The sequence below is a fragment of the Solanum tuberosum genome, unplaced genomic scaffold (assembly GCF_000226075.1).
Source record: "Solanum tuberosum cultivar DM 1-3 516 R44 unplaced genomic scaffold, SolTub_3.0 scf00179, whole genome shotgun sequence".
Taxonomy (NCBI): Eukaryota; Viridiplantae; Streptophyta; class Magnoliopsida; order Solanales; family Solanaceae; genus Solanum; species Solanum tuberosum.
In genome coordinates this window covers 334,796-356,367 of record NW_006239105.1, presented here as the reverse complement: position 1 = coordinate 356,367, position 21,572 = coordinate 334,796, and the positions used below count along the sequence as shown (strand labels likewise).

Here is a 21,572-nt window from a genome sequence, read left to right as displayed (position 1 = left end):
ATTCAAATTATATTAGTGAAAAGTAATAAAAATACAGTAAAAAAAAGAAGGGGCAAGAGGTGCGGGGAAAATATTTTGAATAATTTCTAGAATACAATAGAATAGTTAAATAATATACATATTATTGTCCATAAAACTTTAAATTAGAGAGATGTGAGCAATAAAAATAAAATCACGAGTAAACACAATAAATATATATGTTTTTTATTAATTAGAAAATTATTTAATGATTATATTAAGCTAAATGATAAGCTAATAAAAATTAATACTAACAATTTAATGATTTTAAATAGTAAAAAATATAATAGTAATAATAAAATATGATACATAAAATTTATTCGTTGTGTCTATTCACATAGAATTAGATATCACAATAAAAAATTTAAAATAATATTTTAATATTAAATACGCATTACGCGGGTACGTACACTAGTAACATATATATAGAACAATGATGGAGACAAGACCATAATTAAAATTTTAAAAAATACATTCTCTCGTACTCATTTTAATATTATGTCAAACACACACTTCCTCGATTTTATTGTTTGTGTTGAGGTAGAGTTGAATTTTATTTAGTTTCTTATGTCGAATCTGACCTTTTTATATTTGACCCGGCCCGATCCACTTATTTGTGAATACTATTAGTGTGCTTACTTATCTTTTTGAACCCCCTCGACGAAAATCATGCCTCTACCTTGAAGTTTGCAATATTTGCAATACTTTGGCAAGTAATCGTATAAGAATTTTATCCATGATGAGATGATTTCCCCAGAATATGTCTTTTTAACTCCAACATTGATCCATTTGAGAAATTCTTCAATAAGTTGACTTCAACCTTTACCTTGACAAAAGTAAGTCTAGATTTGCTATTGTAGCCATGACAACATGTAACGGTTTTCCCACTGCTTTGGACATCGTAAACAAGGATTCTTTAATGAAAAAGTTAGGTGATAGGGATGAAAAAGAGATCTATGCTAAGGCAGTAGCAGTTTCCGTCTCTGGGCTGAACTAGGGTTCCCACTTTAGAGGTCACATCCGATATTATATCAGTCTTTAGCCTTCAAAAAATATGTCGGTTTTGACATGAAATGTACGTAATCTTTCATATTGGTAAGCCGAATTAGTATGTGTCTATCACTCAAGAATTCTTCCTTACAATCAGGATTGAATCTCAAATTGTAATGGATCAATTAACGAATCTTTTCTAGGTTTGACCAGTCGTAAGAAAAAATTTCAGTTATGGCATACTGTAAACCTTCTTTGATGATCATGATCTAAACCTCTTATTCCTTCGATAATAAACTTGGGTTTCCGTGGATGTATGTAATATCTTTGATAGGGATAGTATCACGACCCGAGCCTACACCCTGGACGTGGCCGACACATAATAACCATTTTTGGTCCCCAAGCGAACCCTCATCCTGGTTGGCTACAACCGGAAGACTAACTCAAGCATCCAAAGCATAAAACCCGAATAAAACTCATGAAACTGAAATACAAAGCTTTAACTCAAATGAAAAACTCTGAATAAAATAATATATTCAACTCGCCATAAAATAGGCACTTTAAGTCTTTAAAACATTTAATAAAATAAATGAATAATACAGACTTCTTAACTATACTGACTATCTATGAAGCCTCTAACTGATAAAGATGGAAGTCGGGGCAAGAGCCATGACATCCTGACTAAACTGAAAAGTAAATGAAATCCTCCGGAAGCGAGGAGGCTCACCATAGCTAACTCGAACTTCCGGATGTATCAACGAATCTCCTGTTGATGATCCCGAATACCTGTGTCTGCATCATGAAAAGATGCAGGCCAAATGGCTCAGTACGTGGAATGTACGAGCATGTAAGGGGAATTCAAAAACATAAACATCAGCTTGAAACTTGATAAGAAGTAAACATACTTACCTTTTTCCAATCTTACTCAACTCAAGGAATAATCCAAACTACTCAAATTTACTCAACTCAGAAGTACTCAAGGATAAGGTACTCAACTCAAGGATATGATATTCGACTCTGGGTACTCAACTCTGGATACTCAACTTTGGATACTTAACTCTGGATACTCAACTCAATATAAAGCAACAATACACACGCAATACCTGGAAAGCTTTATAAAACAGTATAAAAACTCAGTTCGTTAAACAAAATGGAATAACAAACTTAACTTTTCTCATATAAGAAAATAATATAATTTATGTGGGAGTTTCTCTAACCGACAACCATCACTTAAGAGCTATAGTGATGATACAACACTTTACCTCACGCTGCCTAGGACCATCCTATACCTTGCCATCAACATAGGACCTGAACTACTAAGTGGATCCACTAGTCTATTGTGAAATAGGTTCATCTAAAAAGTATGACCCTTTACTACCCATGGTGGCTACATGATTTTATGAAGACGTGAGTTATCTGAACTAATGCTCGCCCCCAATTCGGTGCTCAATACTATTCCCAAAATATGATACTAGCTCTTTATGTTTAAAACATACTTCTTTTTGTTATTTGAGATAATTGCTCAAAACTTAGCTCAAAGGCTATCTTGGAAATCTCAGTTTCCCCCCTTGCTTCATTTAGAAAGCGATACTCTTTTCTGAAAACTATCCCGAAGGCTCTTTGGAAATCTCAGTTTCTGTTCTTATTTAAATGTGAAAACATTTTAAATTTCTTTGGGAATACATAGTCCCCATATACTTTTTGAAGAAAAGAACTTCAACTTTACTCTTTATTGAACTCAAAACTTATGTCTTAAAACAAAGTTAAAACGTTTGTAAAAGACTTCTTAAAATATGGTTCATGCCGAATTGTGGACATGAAATATTCAACTCAAGGACTCAAAGATACTTCTCAAAAGGGATTAGGAAATCAACACTTAAAGGCTTAGAACTTGAAGATACTACTCCTTCCAAAGATACTAAATTGATGGAGTTCATTTGGAAGTTATGGGCATGAACGACTTGACTCAAGGGTCAAAATATCAATAAGGAACTCAGGTATACGACTCTTCTCATTTTCTCTTAATTACTTTCTCAAAATATAGTTCAAATCAATAGTTGATCTCAAGGATTCACAATTGAACTCAAAGGATTTCTTGAACTCTACCATTAACTCTCTCTTAAATGTGAATTATGAATTCAACAGTTATGGTTCATGATATGAAGGATCTTGTAATGATAAAGTGGACTCATGAATACATTCTTCTCACTCATACCCACTTGCTCGAGTCTTGTAATAAATTATTAGAATTTGTAGAAGACTCATCAAAAGGCTAAAAGGGACTTTCTCAAAATGTTCTAAAAATACTCAAGACTTAACTTTTAACGCTACCTTGAATTTGAATTTTGGATTCAAGGTTGTGACTTGTGATAGGAAAGGTCTCATGATGTTTAAGAATGATTGTTGATAGCTAAACATGAGAAAAGTCATGAAATCACCGTCTTGGAACAAGTCCGTGACGCGGAGATGGTTTAAAATAATACTCGCGAAATTAAATTTTGAGACAGAGGAGTCCACATCCTAACCGCGATGCGGAGCAGCTTTTAGCTCACTGGGGGAGCAAGTTCGCGACGTGGACTTGCGTTCCAGATCGCACTCGACATTCTCCTTCTTCGTTTCCTAGCCCCAATTTTCCTAAATTCAATTCTTTTTCTCAATCTCCCTTTAGATTTAGATACCCAACACATGTACACTAGAATCTAACTCTAACCACTCTATAAATCGACACATTAACCTCAAGAAGTCCTCAATCTCAACCTAATTCAAGAATGAAAGAAAATTCATGAATACATAACAAGAACATTAAAGATTCAACTTTTAGAAAAAATTTAAAGCTGAAATTAACATGATTGGTGTGTGGGTGAACAAAACCAACACTATGGAAGCTTGCATTACTGAAAGAACCATCTTCTTGAAGAACCTGAAGGAAAAATTTGGAAAGAAGAACCCTAGCCTTAGCTTTTCTTGATTTTCTTGAGCGTAGAATCTTTTGAGTGAATGAGAGGGTTTTAATTTGTGAAAATTGATTTTCAATTCGTTTAGGGAAATTTAGATTACCTCCTAAGGGTTTTTAGGAATAAAATACCCTTAAAGAAATAAATAAAATGACCTGGGAGTCGGAATTATTTTTCACCAGGCAGTGAGGTCCGTATTGGCTCCGCGTCGCGGAGCTGCTTCCAGGTTTGCGCGATGTTAGTAAATAAGTCATAACTCTTTACTCAGAGCTCGGAATGGAGAAAACTCGGCGGCGTTGGTAAGAGGACATGAAGGGATTTAATTTTCTATCATGTAGCTCACCTAAATCATCTTGTACTAGGAGGTATGGTCGTTTGAAGTTGACCCAAAACTTAAGAAAAACTAGGAATGACTTGAATGCTTTTCTCTTAGGTTCTTCTTGGAACTCAAGGTGCAATATCTAGTGACCTTAACACTCAAGAAATTTTAAATTCTTTGGTAAAAACTTACTCACTACGAATGATGGTTGGAGTCTTAGCTAAAAAAATATCTGGGGTGTTACAATATCTCCCCCTTGGGATCAATTGTCCTCGAATGACGACTGGACTGGGTGTGGAAATGAGTTACTTTTAATAAGGTCTGTGTCTAATGGTCTGCTCTTACTATATTCAAGCTTAACCCATATCCTTAAGTTCGGATTTTATGCTTCTCTATAAGGAATCTCATCTCAAACTATTACTCCTTACCACCACATTCAAGCTTAGTACTCTAACACTTCCATGGACTCTTACTAACCAACTCCTTCAGAAATTCTCAACACTTGACTTGATTTCTCATCTTATCATCTCCCCCTTAGGTCTAAAGCTAACACTTGAAATCTATGGATCTATTCCACATTAACAACTCAATTATGCTATCTAGGCACACATGGAAAATCATAACTTAATGCTTTGGTCACTCTTGTGACTTAGCCACACTTCACTGCCCTTTCTAAATGTTAGGGTCTCTCTTGTACCACTCATATCTATTACAGCTAATCACCTCGGTTTCTTCAAGTCTTCTAGATCAAATCTTAAGACTAACATCATCACCCTCATGTTGCCATTCTTTTGTTCATGACACTCATCATCTCGAATTCAAGCTTAATATTTATGACTAAACCCAAATATCAATATGATTGCTCGCTTACTATACTAACTTACAACTACTGGATACAGATTCAGAAACACTTGTCTACTAGGACCTTATAACAAATAGTCAATCGTCACTTCTTAATCTTTATACTTATAATTACTATCACCTTTGACTTTACAACATAAGTACTATTCACTCATTCACTATTTATCAATGCCTAATTAGTTCTATTACACTTTGAATATTATGGGCTCTCCCTCAAAATCATAAGCCTAGCTTAGATCTATAACCTCATGAATACTCTTTCTCTTCTATTCACCACTTATACTTGGTCATTACCTACACAATGGCACTTCATCAAAAGCTCTTTTCTAGCTATGACACACTCTACTTCCTATGATGGAATCTTCACAAATCATATCTTAGTCTACCCATAAGGGAAAACTCTTCATTAATAACTTACTAGGTGCATGCCTATAGTAACATAGCTTGCCTCATCACCATCTCCCTTTCTCGAATCTCTATACCTCTGCATACCTTTCTCTAACTCTGGGCTCTTTCACTACAACTGCTCATGAGCTCATAACTAATGTTACCCTTCAGGGTGAAAATGCTACCCAAGATCTAAACATACTTCCTCATAAGGATTATTTCAGCTAAAACGAGGCTTAAGGAAAAGAGTACAACTCACTTTTAGCTCAAACGCACGATTCAAATGAATATGGGTCCATTCCTCTGAAACTGAACACTTAACTTACTCTTGGGCTTCTCTCAAGCCCCTTTGGAGTCTCATGACTTTCTCAAGACTCTTGCTAAGAACGACTCATTGACAAAGAACTGACTTTGCTTTTCAACCACCTCTAGTATGATGGGTAGTCGAATGATTATGAGAAACCCACGAGTTAGAATAAGTCTCTATGACATTGCTCTATTGCACGATTAAGAGTATGAAAGAAGGGAAACTTTTCTTAAATGTCTGTAATCCCTCGTTATAGAAGTGGGGACTTCACAACCATAAACTAAATCTTACCGGCACGGCTTCATAAACACCCTCTGATACCAAGTTTGTCACGACCCGAGCCTACACCCTGGACGTGGCCGACACTCAAGAACCATTGATGGTCCCCAAGCGAACCCTCATCCTAGCTGACTACAGACGGAAGACTAACTCAAGCATACAAAGTTTAAAAACTGAATAAAATTCACGAAACTAAAATACAAAGCTTTAACTCATATGAAAAACCGTGAAAAAAATAATATATTAAACTTTCCATAAAATAGACACTTTAAGTCTTTAAAACAATTAATAAAATAAATGAATAATACAAACTTCTCAACTATACTGACTATCTATGAAGTCTCTAACTGATAAACATGGAAGTCGGGGCAAGAGCCATGACATCATGACTAAACTGAAAAGTAAATGAAATCCTCCGGAAGCGAGGAGGCTCCCCATAGCTAACTCGAACTCCCGGATGTATCAACGAATCTCCTGTTGATGATCCCGAATACCTGTGTCTGCATCATGAAAAGATGCAGGCCAAATGGCTCAATACGTGGAATGTACGAGCATGTAAGGGGAATTCTAAAACGCAAACATAAGCTTGAAACTTGATAAGAAGTAAACATACGTACCTCTTCCCAATCTTACTCAACTCAAGGAATAATCCAAACTACTCAAACTTACTCATCTCAGAAGTAATCAAGGATAAGGTACTCAACTCAGAGATTAGATACTCAACACAAAGATATGATATTTGACTCTGGGTACTCAACTTCGGATACTCAACTCTGGATACTCAGCTCAATATAAAGCAACAATACACATGCAATACATGGAAAGCGTTATAAAACAGTAAAAAAACTTAGTTCGTTAGAGAAAATGCAATAAAAAACTCAGCTTTTCTCATATAAGAAAATAATATAATTTCTGTGGAAGTTTCTCGAACCGACAACTATCACTTAAGAGCTATAGTGATGATACAACAATTACCTCACGCTGCCAAGGACCATTCTATACCTTGCTATCAGCATAGGACCTGAACTACTAAGTGGATCCACTAGTCTATTGTGAAAAAGGTTCATCTAAAAAGTATGACCCTTTTCTACCCATGGTGGCTACATGGTTTTGTGAAGACGTGAGTTATCTGAACTCATGCTCGCCGCCAATTCGGTGCTCAATACTACTACCAAAATATGATACTAGCTATTTATGTTTAAAACATACTTCTTTCTGTGATTTGAGATCATTTCTCAAAACTTAGCTCAAAGGCTATCTTGCAAATCTCAATTTCCCCTCTTGCTTCATTTAGAAAGCGATATTCTTTTCTAAAAACTAGCTCGAAGGCTCTTTGGAAACCTCAGTTTCTGTTCTTATTTAAATGTGAAAACATTTTAAATCTCTATGGGAATACATAGTCCCCATATACTTTTTGAAGAAAAGAACTTCAACTTTACTCTTTACTGAACTCAAAACATAAGTCTTAAAACAAAGTTAAACCGTTTGTAAAAAACTTCTTAAAATATGGTTCATACCGAATTATGGACATGAAATATTCAACTCAAGGACTCAAAGATACTTCTCAAAAGGGAGTAGGAATTCAACACTTAAAGGCTTAGAACTTGAAGATACTACTACTTTCAAAGATACTAAATTGATAGAGTTCATGCGGAAGTTATGGGCATGAACGACTTGACTCAAGGGTCAAAATATCAATAAGGAACTCAGGTATACGACTCTTCTCATTCTCTTCTCTCTAAATTACTTTCTCAAAACTTAGTTCAAATTGATAGTTGATGTCAAGGATTCACAATTGGACTCAAAGGCTTTCTTGAACTCTACCCTTAACACTCTTAAATGTGAATTATGAATTCAACAGTTATAGTTCATGATATAAAGGATCTTGTAATGATAAAGTGGACTCATGAATACATTCTTCTCACTCATACTCACTTTCTCGAGTCTTGTAACAAATTATTAGAATTTGTAGAAGACTCGAGAAAGGACTAAAAGGGACTTTCTCAAAATGTTCAAAAAAATACTCAAGACTTAACTTTTAACTCTACCTTGAATTTGAATTTTGGATTCAAGGTTGTGACTTGTGATAGGAAAGGTCTCATGATGTTTAAGAATGATTGTTAATAGCTAAACATGAGAAAAGTCACGAAACACCGTCTTGGAACAAGTCCGCGATGCGGAGATGGTTGTAAATAATACTCGTGAAATTAAATTTTGAGACAGAGGAGTCCGCGTCCTAACCGCGACGCGGAGCAACTTTTAGCTCACTGGGGGAGCAAGTCCGCGACGCAGACTTGCGTGCCAAATCGCACTCGACTTTCTCCTTCTTCGTTTCCCAGCCCCAAATTGCCTAAATTCAATTCTTTTTCTCAATCTCCCTTTACATTTATATACCCAGCACATGTACACTCGAATCTAACTCTAACCACTCTATAAATCGACATATTAACCTCAAGAACTCCTCAATCTCAACCCAATTCAAGAATGAAAGTAAATTCATGAATACATAACAAGAACATCAAACCTTCAACTTTAAGAACGAATTTAAAGCTGAAATTAACATGTTTGGCGTGTGGGTGAACAAAGCCAACACTATGGAAGCTTACATACCTGAAAGAGCCATCTTCTTGAAGAACTTGAAGGAAAAATCTGGAAAGAAGATCCCTAGCCTTAGCTTTTCCTGATTTTCTTGAGCGTAGAATCTTTGGAGTGAATGAGAGGGTTTTGATTTGTGAAAACTGATTTTCTATTCGTTTAGGGCAATTTAGATGACCTCCTAAGAGTTTTTAGGACTAAAATACCCTTAAAGAAATAAATAAAACGAGCTAGGAGTCAGAATTATTTTTCACCAGGTAGTGAGGTCCATATTGGCTCCACGTCGCGGAGCTGCTGCCTGGTTTGCGTGACGTTAGTAAATCAGTCATAACATTTTACTCAGAGCTCGGAATTGAGAAAACTTGGCGGCATTGGAAAGAGGACTCGAAGGGATTTAATTTTCTATCTTGTAGCTCACCTAACTCATCTTGTACTAGGAGGTATGGTCGTTTGAAGTTGACCCAAAACTTAAGAAAAACTAGGAATGACTTGAATGCTTTTCTCTTAGGTTCTTCTTGGAACTCAAGGGGCAATATCTAGTGACCTTAACACTCAAGAAATTTTAAATTTCTTGGTAAAAACTTACTCACTACGAATGATGGTTCGAGTCTTAGCTCAAAAATTTTCTGGGGTGTTACAGATAGGCATTGTGATTTTGTCTTCTACTTTATTAAAAGTCATTGCATAGTTCAACGGTGGTTTTGGTGGTGGTTCACCAGAATGGAGTGTAGGCCATCTATCGCTGGCGTTGACAATGACGCCTACCAACAAAATTTATCTGATGAAAATTTAGGGTTTTGGTACGAATTCCTTTGGTAGGTCATCACTAATGGAATACCAGATTATGGTAACACATAGGTTGGGTAGAGACAAGGAGAAGAAAGTTTAATTAGGACAAAGTTTATATAAGTTGTAGAAACATAAAAGAATTCAAAAATACTAATGAGTCGTTTGGTAGGGAATGATAGGAGAAATAGTCCATGTATTTTTATGGTATTATTTAGTACTATGTTTGGTAGGAACTTAAGGCCTATGTATAACTAATTCATCGATTAGTTGTACACCCTACATGGTATATGATGTATAACTAATACCTTACATTTGGTGACATTAGGAATACTTAGAATTTAATACTACGGTATAAATCTATGTAAAGCAAAAAAATTGTCCCTCAAATTCTTTTAACGATTTTGTTTATTTTCTGTATTTTATGTTTTATATTTGTACTAATAAATTTATTCAAATAAATTAGCTTACAAATTTTATTATTTAGAGAGAGTTGTTTATTGTTAAATAAATCCAATATAAATCAATATAATATTTGAAATGTGAGTAGTTTAGCATTTACTAATTAAAAAGGCAAATAAATCACTACACGGAGTTTGTGATCTTTATTGAATGTAGTATTGTTGATATATTTATAAATCCAAACACCTGCATATGCTTGATGTGATACATTGTAGGTCTCTAAATGATGATTGACTAGGAAAGTTCAATGGTAAATGCAAAATTCGGTTTTCTATTAACACATTAAGGGTTTTATTAATCATTTTTTATATTTTTTTTAAAAAAATTGTTCTAAAAAAAATGGCGGTCAAGTGTAGTCCAATAATATAATTCTATTTAGGAAAAATATTTATAGTCTAATTATGATAATAAGACCTACCGGTCAAGTGTAGTCCAATAATATAATTCTATTTAGGAAAAATATTTATAGTCTAATTATGATAATAAGACCTACATCTACCGAGACAAAGAATGAAGGGCAAGTGAATCTAATGTTTTTCATTTTCAATACTTTTCTTCACTGCAAAAAAAGGAAAGAACATAAATTTCTAGGCTCCCCAAGTTATTTTAAAACACAATTTCCTATATAGAGTTGTTGGTGTTAAGACCAAAAATCACAATTTTATTTTCACAATTTCTTAGTGATAGTTTAGACATGACAACAAGAACCAGCAAGGGTCGTCAAAGGGTTGACATGGTGAAAAACAAGAATGCGAGGAACTTACAAGTTACGTTTTCTAAGCGTCGTGCTGGTCTGTTAAAAAAGGCTAGTGAACTTTGTACACTATGAGGTGCTGAAATTGTCATTGTGGTAATTTCCCCGGCGATAAAGGAGTTTTCTCCTTTGGTCACCCTAGCGTGGACACGTTGGTCGAGAGGTTCCTTGGAAGGAACCTCCCTCCACCAAATAACGATGTCCACAATCAACAAATCATGGCTCGTAGAGAAGCTGGTATTCTTGAGCTCAATACCAAGATTGTGAACCTTGAGGGGGTTCTCCAGATGGAGAAAAATCGCGGAGAATCCCTTCGAGAAATTAGGAAGAGAGCTAATGTTCTATGGTGGGAATCTCCTATGGAAGAACTTAACTTATTACAACTTCAACACTTGAAGAAGGCATTGAAAATTCTAAAGCAAAAGGTTGACAAAGAGGCACAAATGGTGAATAATAATGCATTCCCATATCAGACATGGAGAAGTGCCTGGACTCCTCCAAATTGTGTTAGCTAAAGTTCTTCATATGGACTAAATGTTGGTGGACCCTTTGCGAATAGGGTTAGTGGATCTACTTCTTCTATAGTTCCCAATTACTAGTGTTCATGTTATGGAATTGTCGAAAGTAAAATTAAAAACTTAAATATTATATTAAGTGTCTAGGTTCATTTTTCATTTGAGGTGTTCATCATGAAATGTTCACGAGTTATGATTCAGTCGAAGCCAGTACTAAGTGTTGTGTTCATCAGTTATGATTCAGTCGAAGTTAGTAATTTTAATTATAAATGTTATGTTCTTAGTCCATTGTAATGTTGTATCTCTTCTTTATCAACATATTTCAAGATATTACAAACTTCTAGAAAAAAATGTGATATGCCTATATTATCATATATCGCGCTGAATTTATTTCTCTAATACTCTCAAGAAACTCCTCTAGATTATGCAACCCATGCAATATTAGTTACTCAAGCATCGGAAAATTATCATTACCCGCTTCCCACCTTTGCAGATCTGCTTCTACAATTCGTAAATATTTTAATTTGCCAAAGACAACATCTTCATTTAGTGTCCAATTTGTTCTAACGAATACATAAAACCATTTGAGATTGGGTAAATTAGCCAGCAAAGTCATGAATTCCCATGGTATGCAAGTACTTTTAAGGAAAATAGCCTTATAGAAAATCATGATCGGGTCAATGGATTGTAAAATCTTTAGCTCTGTTAGATTCGAAGTTCTTATGATTTCCACAGCAAAAGGAGAATAAAGAAGATAAAGTATGTTCAAGTTATTTCGAAACAAAGGTTTTTCTTCAATACCATGATTTTCTGCCTCAAGAGGATTAAATATATATATAGTGGCGATACAATATCCAAATGTCTTATCTTTGACATTTTCCAGGTATATATCTACTGGGAGCATCAATCCTATCCATTTCTCTTCGAAGAATTATGGTTTGTAGATCTCTTCATTTCTTGCAGAAACATATCTCAAATGTATAAGCTGGGGTATTAAACAAGAGAAATCATATTCAATTGAAAATACGTCCAATACCTTAAGCAAAGCAATCTCTACATCCTCTAAGCAACTTCAACCGTAAAACAACTGTTTTGGAATATCTGCTTGGATTGAAATAAAGGTGAGGATTATACCATTGCTATGTCGCATACAATAATCATGTTTCTCTTCAAGTGTAGATAGAAGGATCACTCCCCGTTGATCATAGTTGGCGAAGAATATCATGAATTTTCAAGTTCTTATCCTTCCGTTAGTCCTTTGTGTACAGGCCAAAATTAGACTTCTATCAGTTAACTCTTCTACGTACTCCTATGCCACCACTTTAAACATTTTATTGTTTCTAATCAACTTGGGAACATTAATCTCTTTATCTTCAGGAGAACTTCCAAAGAAAGAATTGATTGAAACCGTTCGGATACAGTAGCAAAGAATCAGTTCAGATTTTCCTCAACATTCTTCCAATTATCTAGTGTTGGGTCCATTTGACCAAGAAATCCTGCAACAACAACAATCGAGAGATGTAATCCTCGACATTGTAGTACAATAGTGATACATGTCTTTTTGGAAGATTTCCAAGAGACTTCTCCTCTACCAAAAGTAAATACATATCCACTCGTGGATTTTACTTCATTTGATCTCGGTGATCCAATTGCATCACTATATCCTTGCAATACTGCTGGATATCTTTTATAATACAAGACATAATTTTAAGTATGTTTTAAATACCCCAAAACTTTTTTCATTGTCATCTAGTGAGTTCTATTGGAATCACTCGTGAACCGACTCAGTTTATCAATAGCACATGCTATATCTGATCGCGTACACTTCATGATATATATCATAATTCCCAATACTCTTGCATAATCCAATTGTAAGTCAGTTTTGCCTTCACTCTTTTGGAATGCAAAACTCACATTTATTGGAGTGTTGACAATATTTGAAATCCAATTATTTGAACTAGTCAAGTACCTTTTCAATGCAATGAGACCGTGACAATGCTAAAAATTATAGAGTTCTAAGGATTCTTATACCTAAGATCACATGAGCAACTCCAAGATCTTTCATATCAAACTTTCTTTCTAGCATACGTTTAGTAGCATTTATGTCATTAGTGTCTCTACTGATGATCAACATGCCATCAATATTCAAACAAACAATGACCTTGTGATTTAATGTAAAAACATTTATCACTTCCATCATTCTTAAATCCATTTGCCAACATGCTTTGGTCAAACTTCTTATGTCATTGTTTGACTGCTTGTTATTGTCCATAAAGTGACTTAACAAGTTTTGCACACTTTTTTTTCTTTACCACGAATCACAAAACCCACGGGATGTTCCATGTAAATTTCTTTCTCCAATTCTCCATTTAAGAGAGTTGCTTTAACATTAATTTGATGAATTTGGAGGTCATAAACCGTAACTATTAATATCTATTAATATTAACATCCGAATGAATGTAATTCTAGTTACTGACGAGTATGTTTCGATAAGATCAAGACCTTGTATTTTTTCTAATGCCTTTGACAAAAAGTCTTGCTTTATATTTGTCAACTGTTCCATCGACTTTCATTTTTCTTCTGAGGATTCAATTTGAACTCAAAGGTTTATTTCCTGGAGGAAGATCAACCAACTTTCAATAGGATTGCTCAAGATTGAACCAATCTCACTATTAACAGTATCTTTCCAAAAGGATGAGTCCACATAAGACATAGAAAATGTTACAAAATCATATCCAAAGGTAGTGGATGTCCTTCAACATTTACTACACGTCTGAATCTCGTTATTAATTACATTCTCCTTTTGTTCTTTCCAAGGTCTTTTAGACCTTTTGCTAGACTACTGAAGTCTAATTTTATAGTCCCTAGTTCTTAGGTCCTATTTTAATCCTTTTAGGAATAGGAACTTAGAGTTTGGCTAGACACCCCCACACTTTGAAATATTTTAAGTTGGATTTCCTTCCTTTCCATTTCTCATATGGAGTGGATTGTGTCTTGAACTAACAAAATTGCTTTCTTTCTGAAAAGACAAAACTTTTTGTTGTTCCCTTTTGCAGTAAGGATAGTTCCTCCACAAAAGTTTTGTGGTAAACTTGAACTTATAAGTAATGCAATCATCATTTCCTTCAAAGTTCAGCTTTTTTTCATTCTGCAATTCCATTAGATTTAGGTGAATAGGACAATAGTTTGATGGATAAATCCACTTTCCAAACATATTTCTCCAAAAGGAGATATAAACTCTTCATCCCTATCACTTCTTATCTTTTTCCCAACTGATTTCAACTTCAATTTTATATTGCCTAGACGTTTCTACTACTTCATCCTTACCCTTCAGCAAATAGACATAACCGTATCAAATGCAATTCTCAATATAAGTTATGAGATACTATTTTCCACCGCGAGATGGTGTTGACTTCATATCACAAATGTCAGTGTAAATCAACTCTAAGGGATTAGAATTCCTTTCAACAGATTTATAAGAATGCTCAACATACTTAGATTCCACACAAACTTGACATTTTTATTTATTGCACTCAAAGCTAGACAAAACTTCTAAGTTGTTCAGTTTTCATTACAAGGTTTTGTAATTGACATGTCCCAAGTGTTCATGTCACAAACAATTTGACTCAAACAAGTAAGAACAAATAAAAATATTGAGTTTGAAAAGCTCTCCGCGAGGTAGCTTTTTCTCACAAATATTTGTTCCTATCTCTTACAATTTTGTGTGATACAAACATTGTTTAGAGGCATCAACTTATCAAATGTCCTTTTTGGAAGGACCTTTCCATAACTTTCAATTTGATTGTTATAGAACTGCCCATGAACACAGATTCATCGGGTCCAATAAAGGCAATATAGTTCAAATGCTTTTTTTACAAAACATGACAAATGACTATTCACCAATATTCATGTCTATACAAATAGTTTTATTTAATAGACATATCTTTTCATGAAAAATCACAACATTTTAAGTGATACTTTTTCATAAAAGAACTCAATCATTTTGAACAAGTATACATATAATTCGGTAGTTTTCATACTAGTCATACCATATACTAGTAAAAGAGAAACTCAACGACTACAATATCAAATATACTCCAAGGATTTTGTGGGTCTAACATAATACAAAAGTATCATCAAATTTCATATCTTGTGCTGCAAATTTAAATTAGACAGTAAGTCTAATTTTATCTTTGTCATAAGCAAAGAACCCCACATATTTTAAACATGATCTCAAAAACATTTTTCAAATAGTTGAAAATATTTTTTGCACATATTTCCGTAGACTATCAATGGCAGCATGAAACCTCCTTCAGAAATATTATTCTACGAAAGAATTATAGTGCTTCAATTTTCTTTGACAATCTTTACATACCGTCAAAGTTCATTTCATAGAGACACCTATTGCAGACACAAAATAACACACTTTAAGTCACTTGTGTTTTTTCTATTATAATTAGACATACCACTTAGTATTTAGAATAGTAATAATAAAGAGAAAAACTTTTGTACAATTTTTTTCTATTTAATAGTGAAGTTTATAGAAAACAAAAAAGTGCAACACTGACTTATTAGATGAAGTTTTCATATTCTTCAAACCAATTGCATAGTCTTATTTATCCATAGTAGAAAACTAAAAAAGTTTTTACTCTACAAAAATCAGACACAATCAAATTCACAAGGAGTACAAAACTACAAAAGTTTTTTTTCCCAAACAAAATAAAACATATTCTTAGATTATCACATAAAAATGCTTTTCTTTTCAAAAAGTCTTCCAACTATAACATTTTGACATACTATTTTATCAAAAAAAAATGAGCAACTCTCATTCTACAAACTAAAGAATTTTAAAGGCAACACTATTTGTCAAAGAAAATTCATTCCAAAACATATGGTTCGCAAGACTTTTTCCAAAGCCATAGATGATAAATATCAAAACTGTTAACTTTTAGAAACCATTTTCCTCCTCAGATAAATAATAAGAAGGTTAACTGGAGTAATCTTTAATCAATATACCACCAATTCTTATGACACTTCCTCACTTCGACCTTGCTAATCAAAGCACTGAATCCTGGAGAAGTAGTGCATTAATCTTCTACTTCCATGATTTGTTTCTCTCAATCAATAGAAATCAAGAAAAACCAACAATATGATAAATTCCTTAAGATTGTTGTTCATCTTGTATTCTTAAGATACTTAGAACAAAAACTTTGAAGAACTTGATAGAAACAACAAAATTTAAATAGCATTTTCAAAACTAGAAAATTAAAATCTGTAGAGAAAATAGAATAAGAAACAAATTGAAAATAATATACAAAATATTTTTTTCTTAAAGAAGAAAATGGAGCCCACTAAATGCACAGTTTCCCCTTAAGGAAATTATTCCCCTCAAGTACCCGAGGTTAATGGAATATATCCTCCTAGGATAGAACGATCTTACTCACCGGTGATCGGTACGTAAAACCACGATGTCAGCGAACCACTTAACAACAGTAAAGTACACTTAGAATACTAGATTTAGTCGTAGCAGAAGAAGTCCAAAAAATTCAATTCTGTTTAAAATGAGAGGAAATCCCTCAATTTATAGAAACAAAAAGTAATGTGATAAGGTTCTTATTGTGCCTTACTGGAAAGCTCACAATCCTTTGGAAAAGTCACAATCTTTATGAAAGGTCACAACCTTTCAAAAGAGTCACAACTTTTCGTAAAAGTCACAACTCTTCACAAAAGTCACAACTTTTCATAAAAGTCACAACTCTTCATAAAAGTCGCAACTCTTCATTTTCCATTGACACCTTTTAAAACCCAACAGAAACATATCTCAAATGTACAATCTGAGGTATTACACAAGAGAATCATATTCAATTGAAATTACGTCCAATATTTTCCACTAGTCCTTCGTGTACCAGCCAAAATTAGACTTCTATCAGTTAAATCTTCTAGAAACTCCAATGCCACCACTTCTACCCTTCAATTGCTTCTAATCAACTTGGAAACATTATGTCACACCCTGAAACTACCCTCATGATGCAGACACGGGACCTAGGATCACGAGTGACCCCAAGCTAACCCTGTTGACATTTCATAAGCAACTAAAGTAGACTGAAGAAATACATATTGTGCGGAAGCTAAATCATGTGAAAAACTGAAATGATGGAGAATACCCATATACTAAACCTGAATATATGAAAACTGAGAGTTTGAATAACAATGAAAAGTCAAATTCTAACACTAAAACTTGAACTAACTATGTCTGGAATAAAGCCTCTATTGGGTCATGCCCCAGCTAGATCTAGCAAAACTGAAACTAAAGATAAAAGCAAGAAAGATAACCATGTCACTAGTCCTCAAAGAATGAGGACTCACCACTGATGTTGCTGAACTGAAGATCGGGAACCGATCTATGCGTGATCTGACTGCTGAGGACTTGAACCTACATCACGAGAAGATGTAGCGAAGAGTATGTGTCAATATTTGAAAGGTACTGAGCATGCATGATAGAATAAAGCTAAACAATAACATATTGAACAAGCAATAAAGAACTAGTCCTCGAAGAATGAGGACTCACTAATGCTCCTGAACTGAAGATCGGGAACCGATCTATGCGTGATCTGACTGCTGAGGACTTGAACCTACATCACGAGAAGATGTAGCGAAGAGTATGTGTCAATATTTGAAAGGTACTGAGCATGCATGATAGAATAAAGCTAAACAATAACATATTGAACAAGCAATAAAGAAATGATATAATCTGAACATGATAAGGATACTGAACATGACTAAACTGAATGCAATGACCAGGTTTATAACATCCTGAAACTGAATACTGAAGTATAGTGATAACATAGTCAATGCAATAAAATCTGACTGAACTGTAAGGGATCTACTAATAACCGACATAAAACCACATGAGCTAAATTTGGAGTTCGAAGTATACTCCCCATTGAGAGGACCAAATATACCCTGCCAGAGGTATAGAGGTATAGAGGCATGCTAGAGTGATCACTAAAATGTAATGCCCAATAGAGGGGACTTATCCTACAAGGCACGTAGTTATGGGACTTGAGGGTGACTGACCCTAGTCCACTCGGTATTAGGCTTCTCCCAATTGATTAATTAATTAACACCTTATGACTAAAATGAAGTAATACTGGATAGCTCAAAATACTTACATACAAACTAAGAATGCAGCATTAATATATTACTAATAATGCATTCAAAAATTGAGGCATTTTTATATATATCTGAATTAACTGACCTAGCATGTGTAATTCATGAACAAAAAGAAATACTTAACTAGGGTTATGAGTTTATGCATAAATCTGGGCAAAAACAATACTACAACATGATACTATCATTTGGATCAGTCTAACAGCTAAAACCCAACAATTCTAACATTCAAGAAACCCTAAGTCTAGATAATATTAAAGGAATGAAGATTCTGACTAAATTTTAGGGACCTAATGGGTGAAAGGAACCCACTAGTGAATTCCCACATACCTGGTGACGAATTCCACGAAGAAATCTTTAGATTTTGGGGCTGGAACTGATGGAACCTTATTGCGTTCTTAAACTGGGGTTCTTGACCTCTTTCTGTTATGGTCTAATATTTCCTAAGTTTTGCTTAATGATTGGACTTAGGTAAGTTCTAGTTATGTTTCTAGGCTAAAACTGACCAAAACTACGTAGTTTAAGGGTCCAACACATACGGAAAAGACCAAAAGACCCCTGACTTAACTGTTGTTGGGGTCACCGACGGACCGTTGATCGACTGACGTGGTCCATGACCTTACCTACAGTCTGTGAGTCCGGTCGTGCGTTTACCCTTAGAATATTTTTTTGGAGGTTTCGGGGGAAGGGTTGCAGGTGGTGCACCACGAACCTACAGGACGGACCGTGGGTCCTCGTACGGTCCGTGGATGGTGCCCGTGGGTGCCACCTACAAAACCTGAAATCTGCAATCTGGTCGTGTGTGTTACATTATCTCCCCCTTGGGAACATTCGTCCTCGAATGATGACTAAACTAGCTGAAATAGAGGGAGAGAGCTGCAACCACTACCACTAAACACTGGAAATTGATTTCTGACTGAACTAAGTTTCAAGAACATGAAAATACGCTGAAAATGCAAGTACAAACAGAAGGAACATGATACTAAGACTAAAATTGTTCATAAATGATTGAAAAACTAGAGAGGAACTATTACCTCAAGCAGGAATGGAATCGGAAGGAAAGAGGTGAGGATACTTGGCCTTCAGGGTTGCTTCTGCTTCCCAAGTAGCTCCTCCCTCTACGGACTGACTCCTCCATAAAACCTTGACTGAAGTGACTTCTTTATTTATCAACCTTCGAACCTGACGATCAAGGATTTCAACTAGTACCTCTTGATAAGTGAGACTATCCTTCACAGCCACACTATCTAAAGTTACAATAGATGTTGGATCACCCACACACTTCTTCAGCAACGGAATGTGAAAAACCTGATGCACTCCTGCTAGTTCAAGATCTTGTAAGGGCCTACATATCTACGACTGAGCTTCCCCTTCTTTCCAAATCTCATCACCCCTTTCATAGGTGATACTTTCAGGAAAACCCAATCATCAACTTGGTACTCTAATTCCCCTCTCCTTACATCTGCATAGGACTTGTGGTGATTCTGGGCTGTCTTAAGTCTATCTCTAATGAGTTGCACTTTCTCCATAACATCATGAACTGAATATGGCCCTATCAAGGCTGCTTCACCTACTTCAAGCCAACTAACTGGAGAGCTACATCTATGCCCATACAATGCCTCATAAGGGGCCATTTGAATGCTGGAATAGTAACAATTATTTTAGGTGAACTCTATAAGAGGGAGGTGATCATCCCAACTACCCTTGAAGTCGATCACACAGGCTCTCAACATGTCATCTAAGGTCTAAATGGTACGCTCTGCCTGACCATCCATCTGTAGATGAAATGTTGTGCTAATGTTAACCTGAGTACCAAGACCTTTCTGAAATGACTTCCAGAAATGAGAGGTAAACTTAGGACCTCTATCTGAGATGATAGACAAAGGAACCCCATGTAACCTTACTATGTCATTAACTTAAAGCTTTATGTAGTCCTCCGCCAAATCTGTAGTCTTGACAGCCAATAAGCGTGCAGACTTAGTAATCTGTCAACAATCACCCAAATGGAGTCATGCTGTCTGCGAGTACGAGGTAAACATGTGATAAAGTCCATGTTGATCACTTCCCACTTTCAAGTAGGAATATTGATCTCTTGAGTCATACCTCCTGGTTTCTGATGTTCTACCTTAACTTTCTGATAATTGGGGCACATAGCCACAAAATCTGCTATATCCCTTTTCATACCATTCTACCAAAAGATTTCCCGCAGATCACGGTACATCTTAGTGGCACCTGGATGAATAGAATATCTGGAATTATGGTCTTCTGCAAGAAACTGATGTTTTTCATGCCATTCCACCAATAGACTTCCTGTTGATCGCGGTACATCTTAGTGGCACTTGGATAAATAGAATATCTGGAATTGTGGGCTTCTGCGAGAATATGCTGTCTCAATTCACCTACATCAGGAACACACAATCTACACTGATAGAGAAGTACACCATCTCCCCCTTGGGAGAAAACCTCAACTATTTGCTGATGGACTGCACCATTTAGTTGAAGCAATATCGGATCACTCTCTTGCTTTTCCTTAACCTCCACTACCAATGAAGATTCTGACCCTTTCTGAACTGTTAGACCACCATCTTATATGTTCATAAGACGAACTCCTAGGCGAGCAAGTCTGTGAACATCCCTTTGCTAGCTCATTTCTTTCTTCCTCAACATGTGCTTACACTTACCCATAGATAGTCTTCTAAGAGCATCTACTACTACATTGGCCTTACCAGGAAGGTAATGCACACTCATATCGTAATCTTTGAGGAACTCTAGTTATCTCATTTGGAGAAGATTCAACTATTTCTGGGTGAACATATACTGAAGGCTCTTATGGTCTGTGAACATATCTACATGGAAACCATACAAGTAATGTCTCCAAATCTTATGTGCAAACATTACTGGCGCTAGCTCAAGGTCATGAGTAAGATAGTTATTCTCCTGCACCTTAAGCTATCTAGAAGCATAAGCTATAACCTTACCTCGCTGCATCAACACAAAACCTAGGTCGACTATGGATGCATCACAATAGATAACATAACCGCCTGAACCCTCTAGTAGAGTCAAAACAGGAGTTGTAGTCAAGCTACTTTTTAGTTCTGTGAAGCTTTTTTCACAATCATCTGACCATTGAAACTTGGCCTTATTCTGCGTCAATTTAGTCATTGGAGAGGCTATG

At 35.3% G+C, this 21,572-nt stretch overlaps 1 protein-coding gene across 1 annotated transcript; it reads left to right on the top strand.

The window, feature by feature from the left end:
* The first annotated feature begins 10,652 nt into the window (after window positions 1–10,652).
* On the top strand, window positions 10,653–11,227 carry LOC107061925 (agamous-like MADS-box protein AGL62). Its single transcript, XM_015311973.1, has 2 exons — window positions 10,653–10,749; window positions 10,830–11,227. Exons 1-2 carry the CDS (start codon window positions 10,653–10,655, stop codon window positions 11,225–11,227), a joined length of 495 nt encoding a protein of 164 aa, XP_015167459.1.
* Window positions 11,228–21,572: the final 10,345 nt, after the last annotated feature.

Coding starts and splice junctions, on each gene's coding strand:
- LOC107061925 (XM_015311973.1), top strand. CDS start 10,653: ATGACAACAAGAACCAGCAAGGGTCGTCAAAGGGTTGACATGGTGAAA. Junction 10,750..10,829: donor GTTTTCTAAGCGTCGTGCTG/GTCTGTTAAAAA, acceptor CCGGCGATAAAG/GAGTTTTCTCCTTTGGTCAC.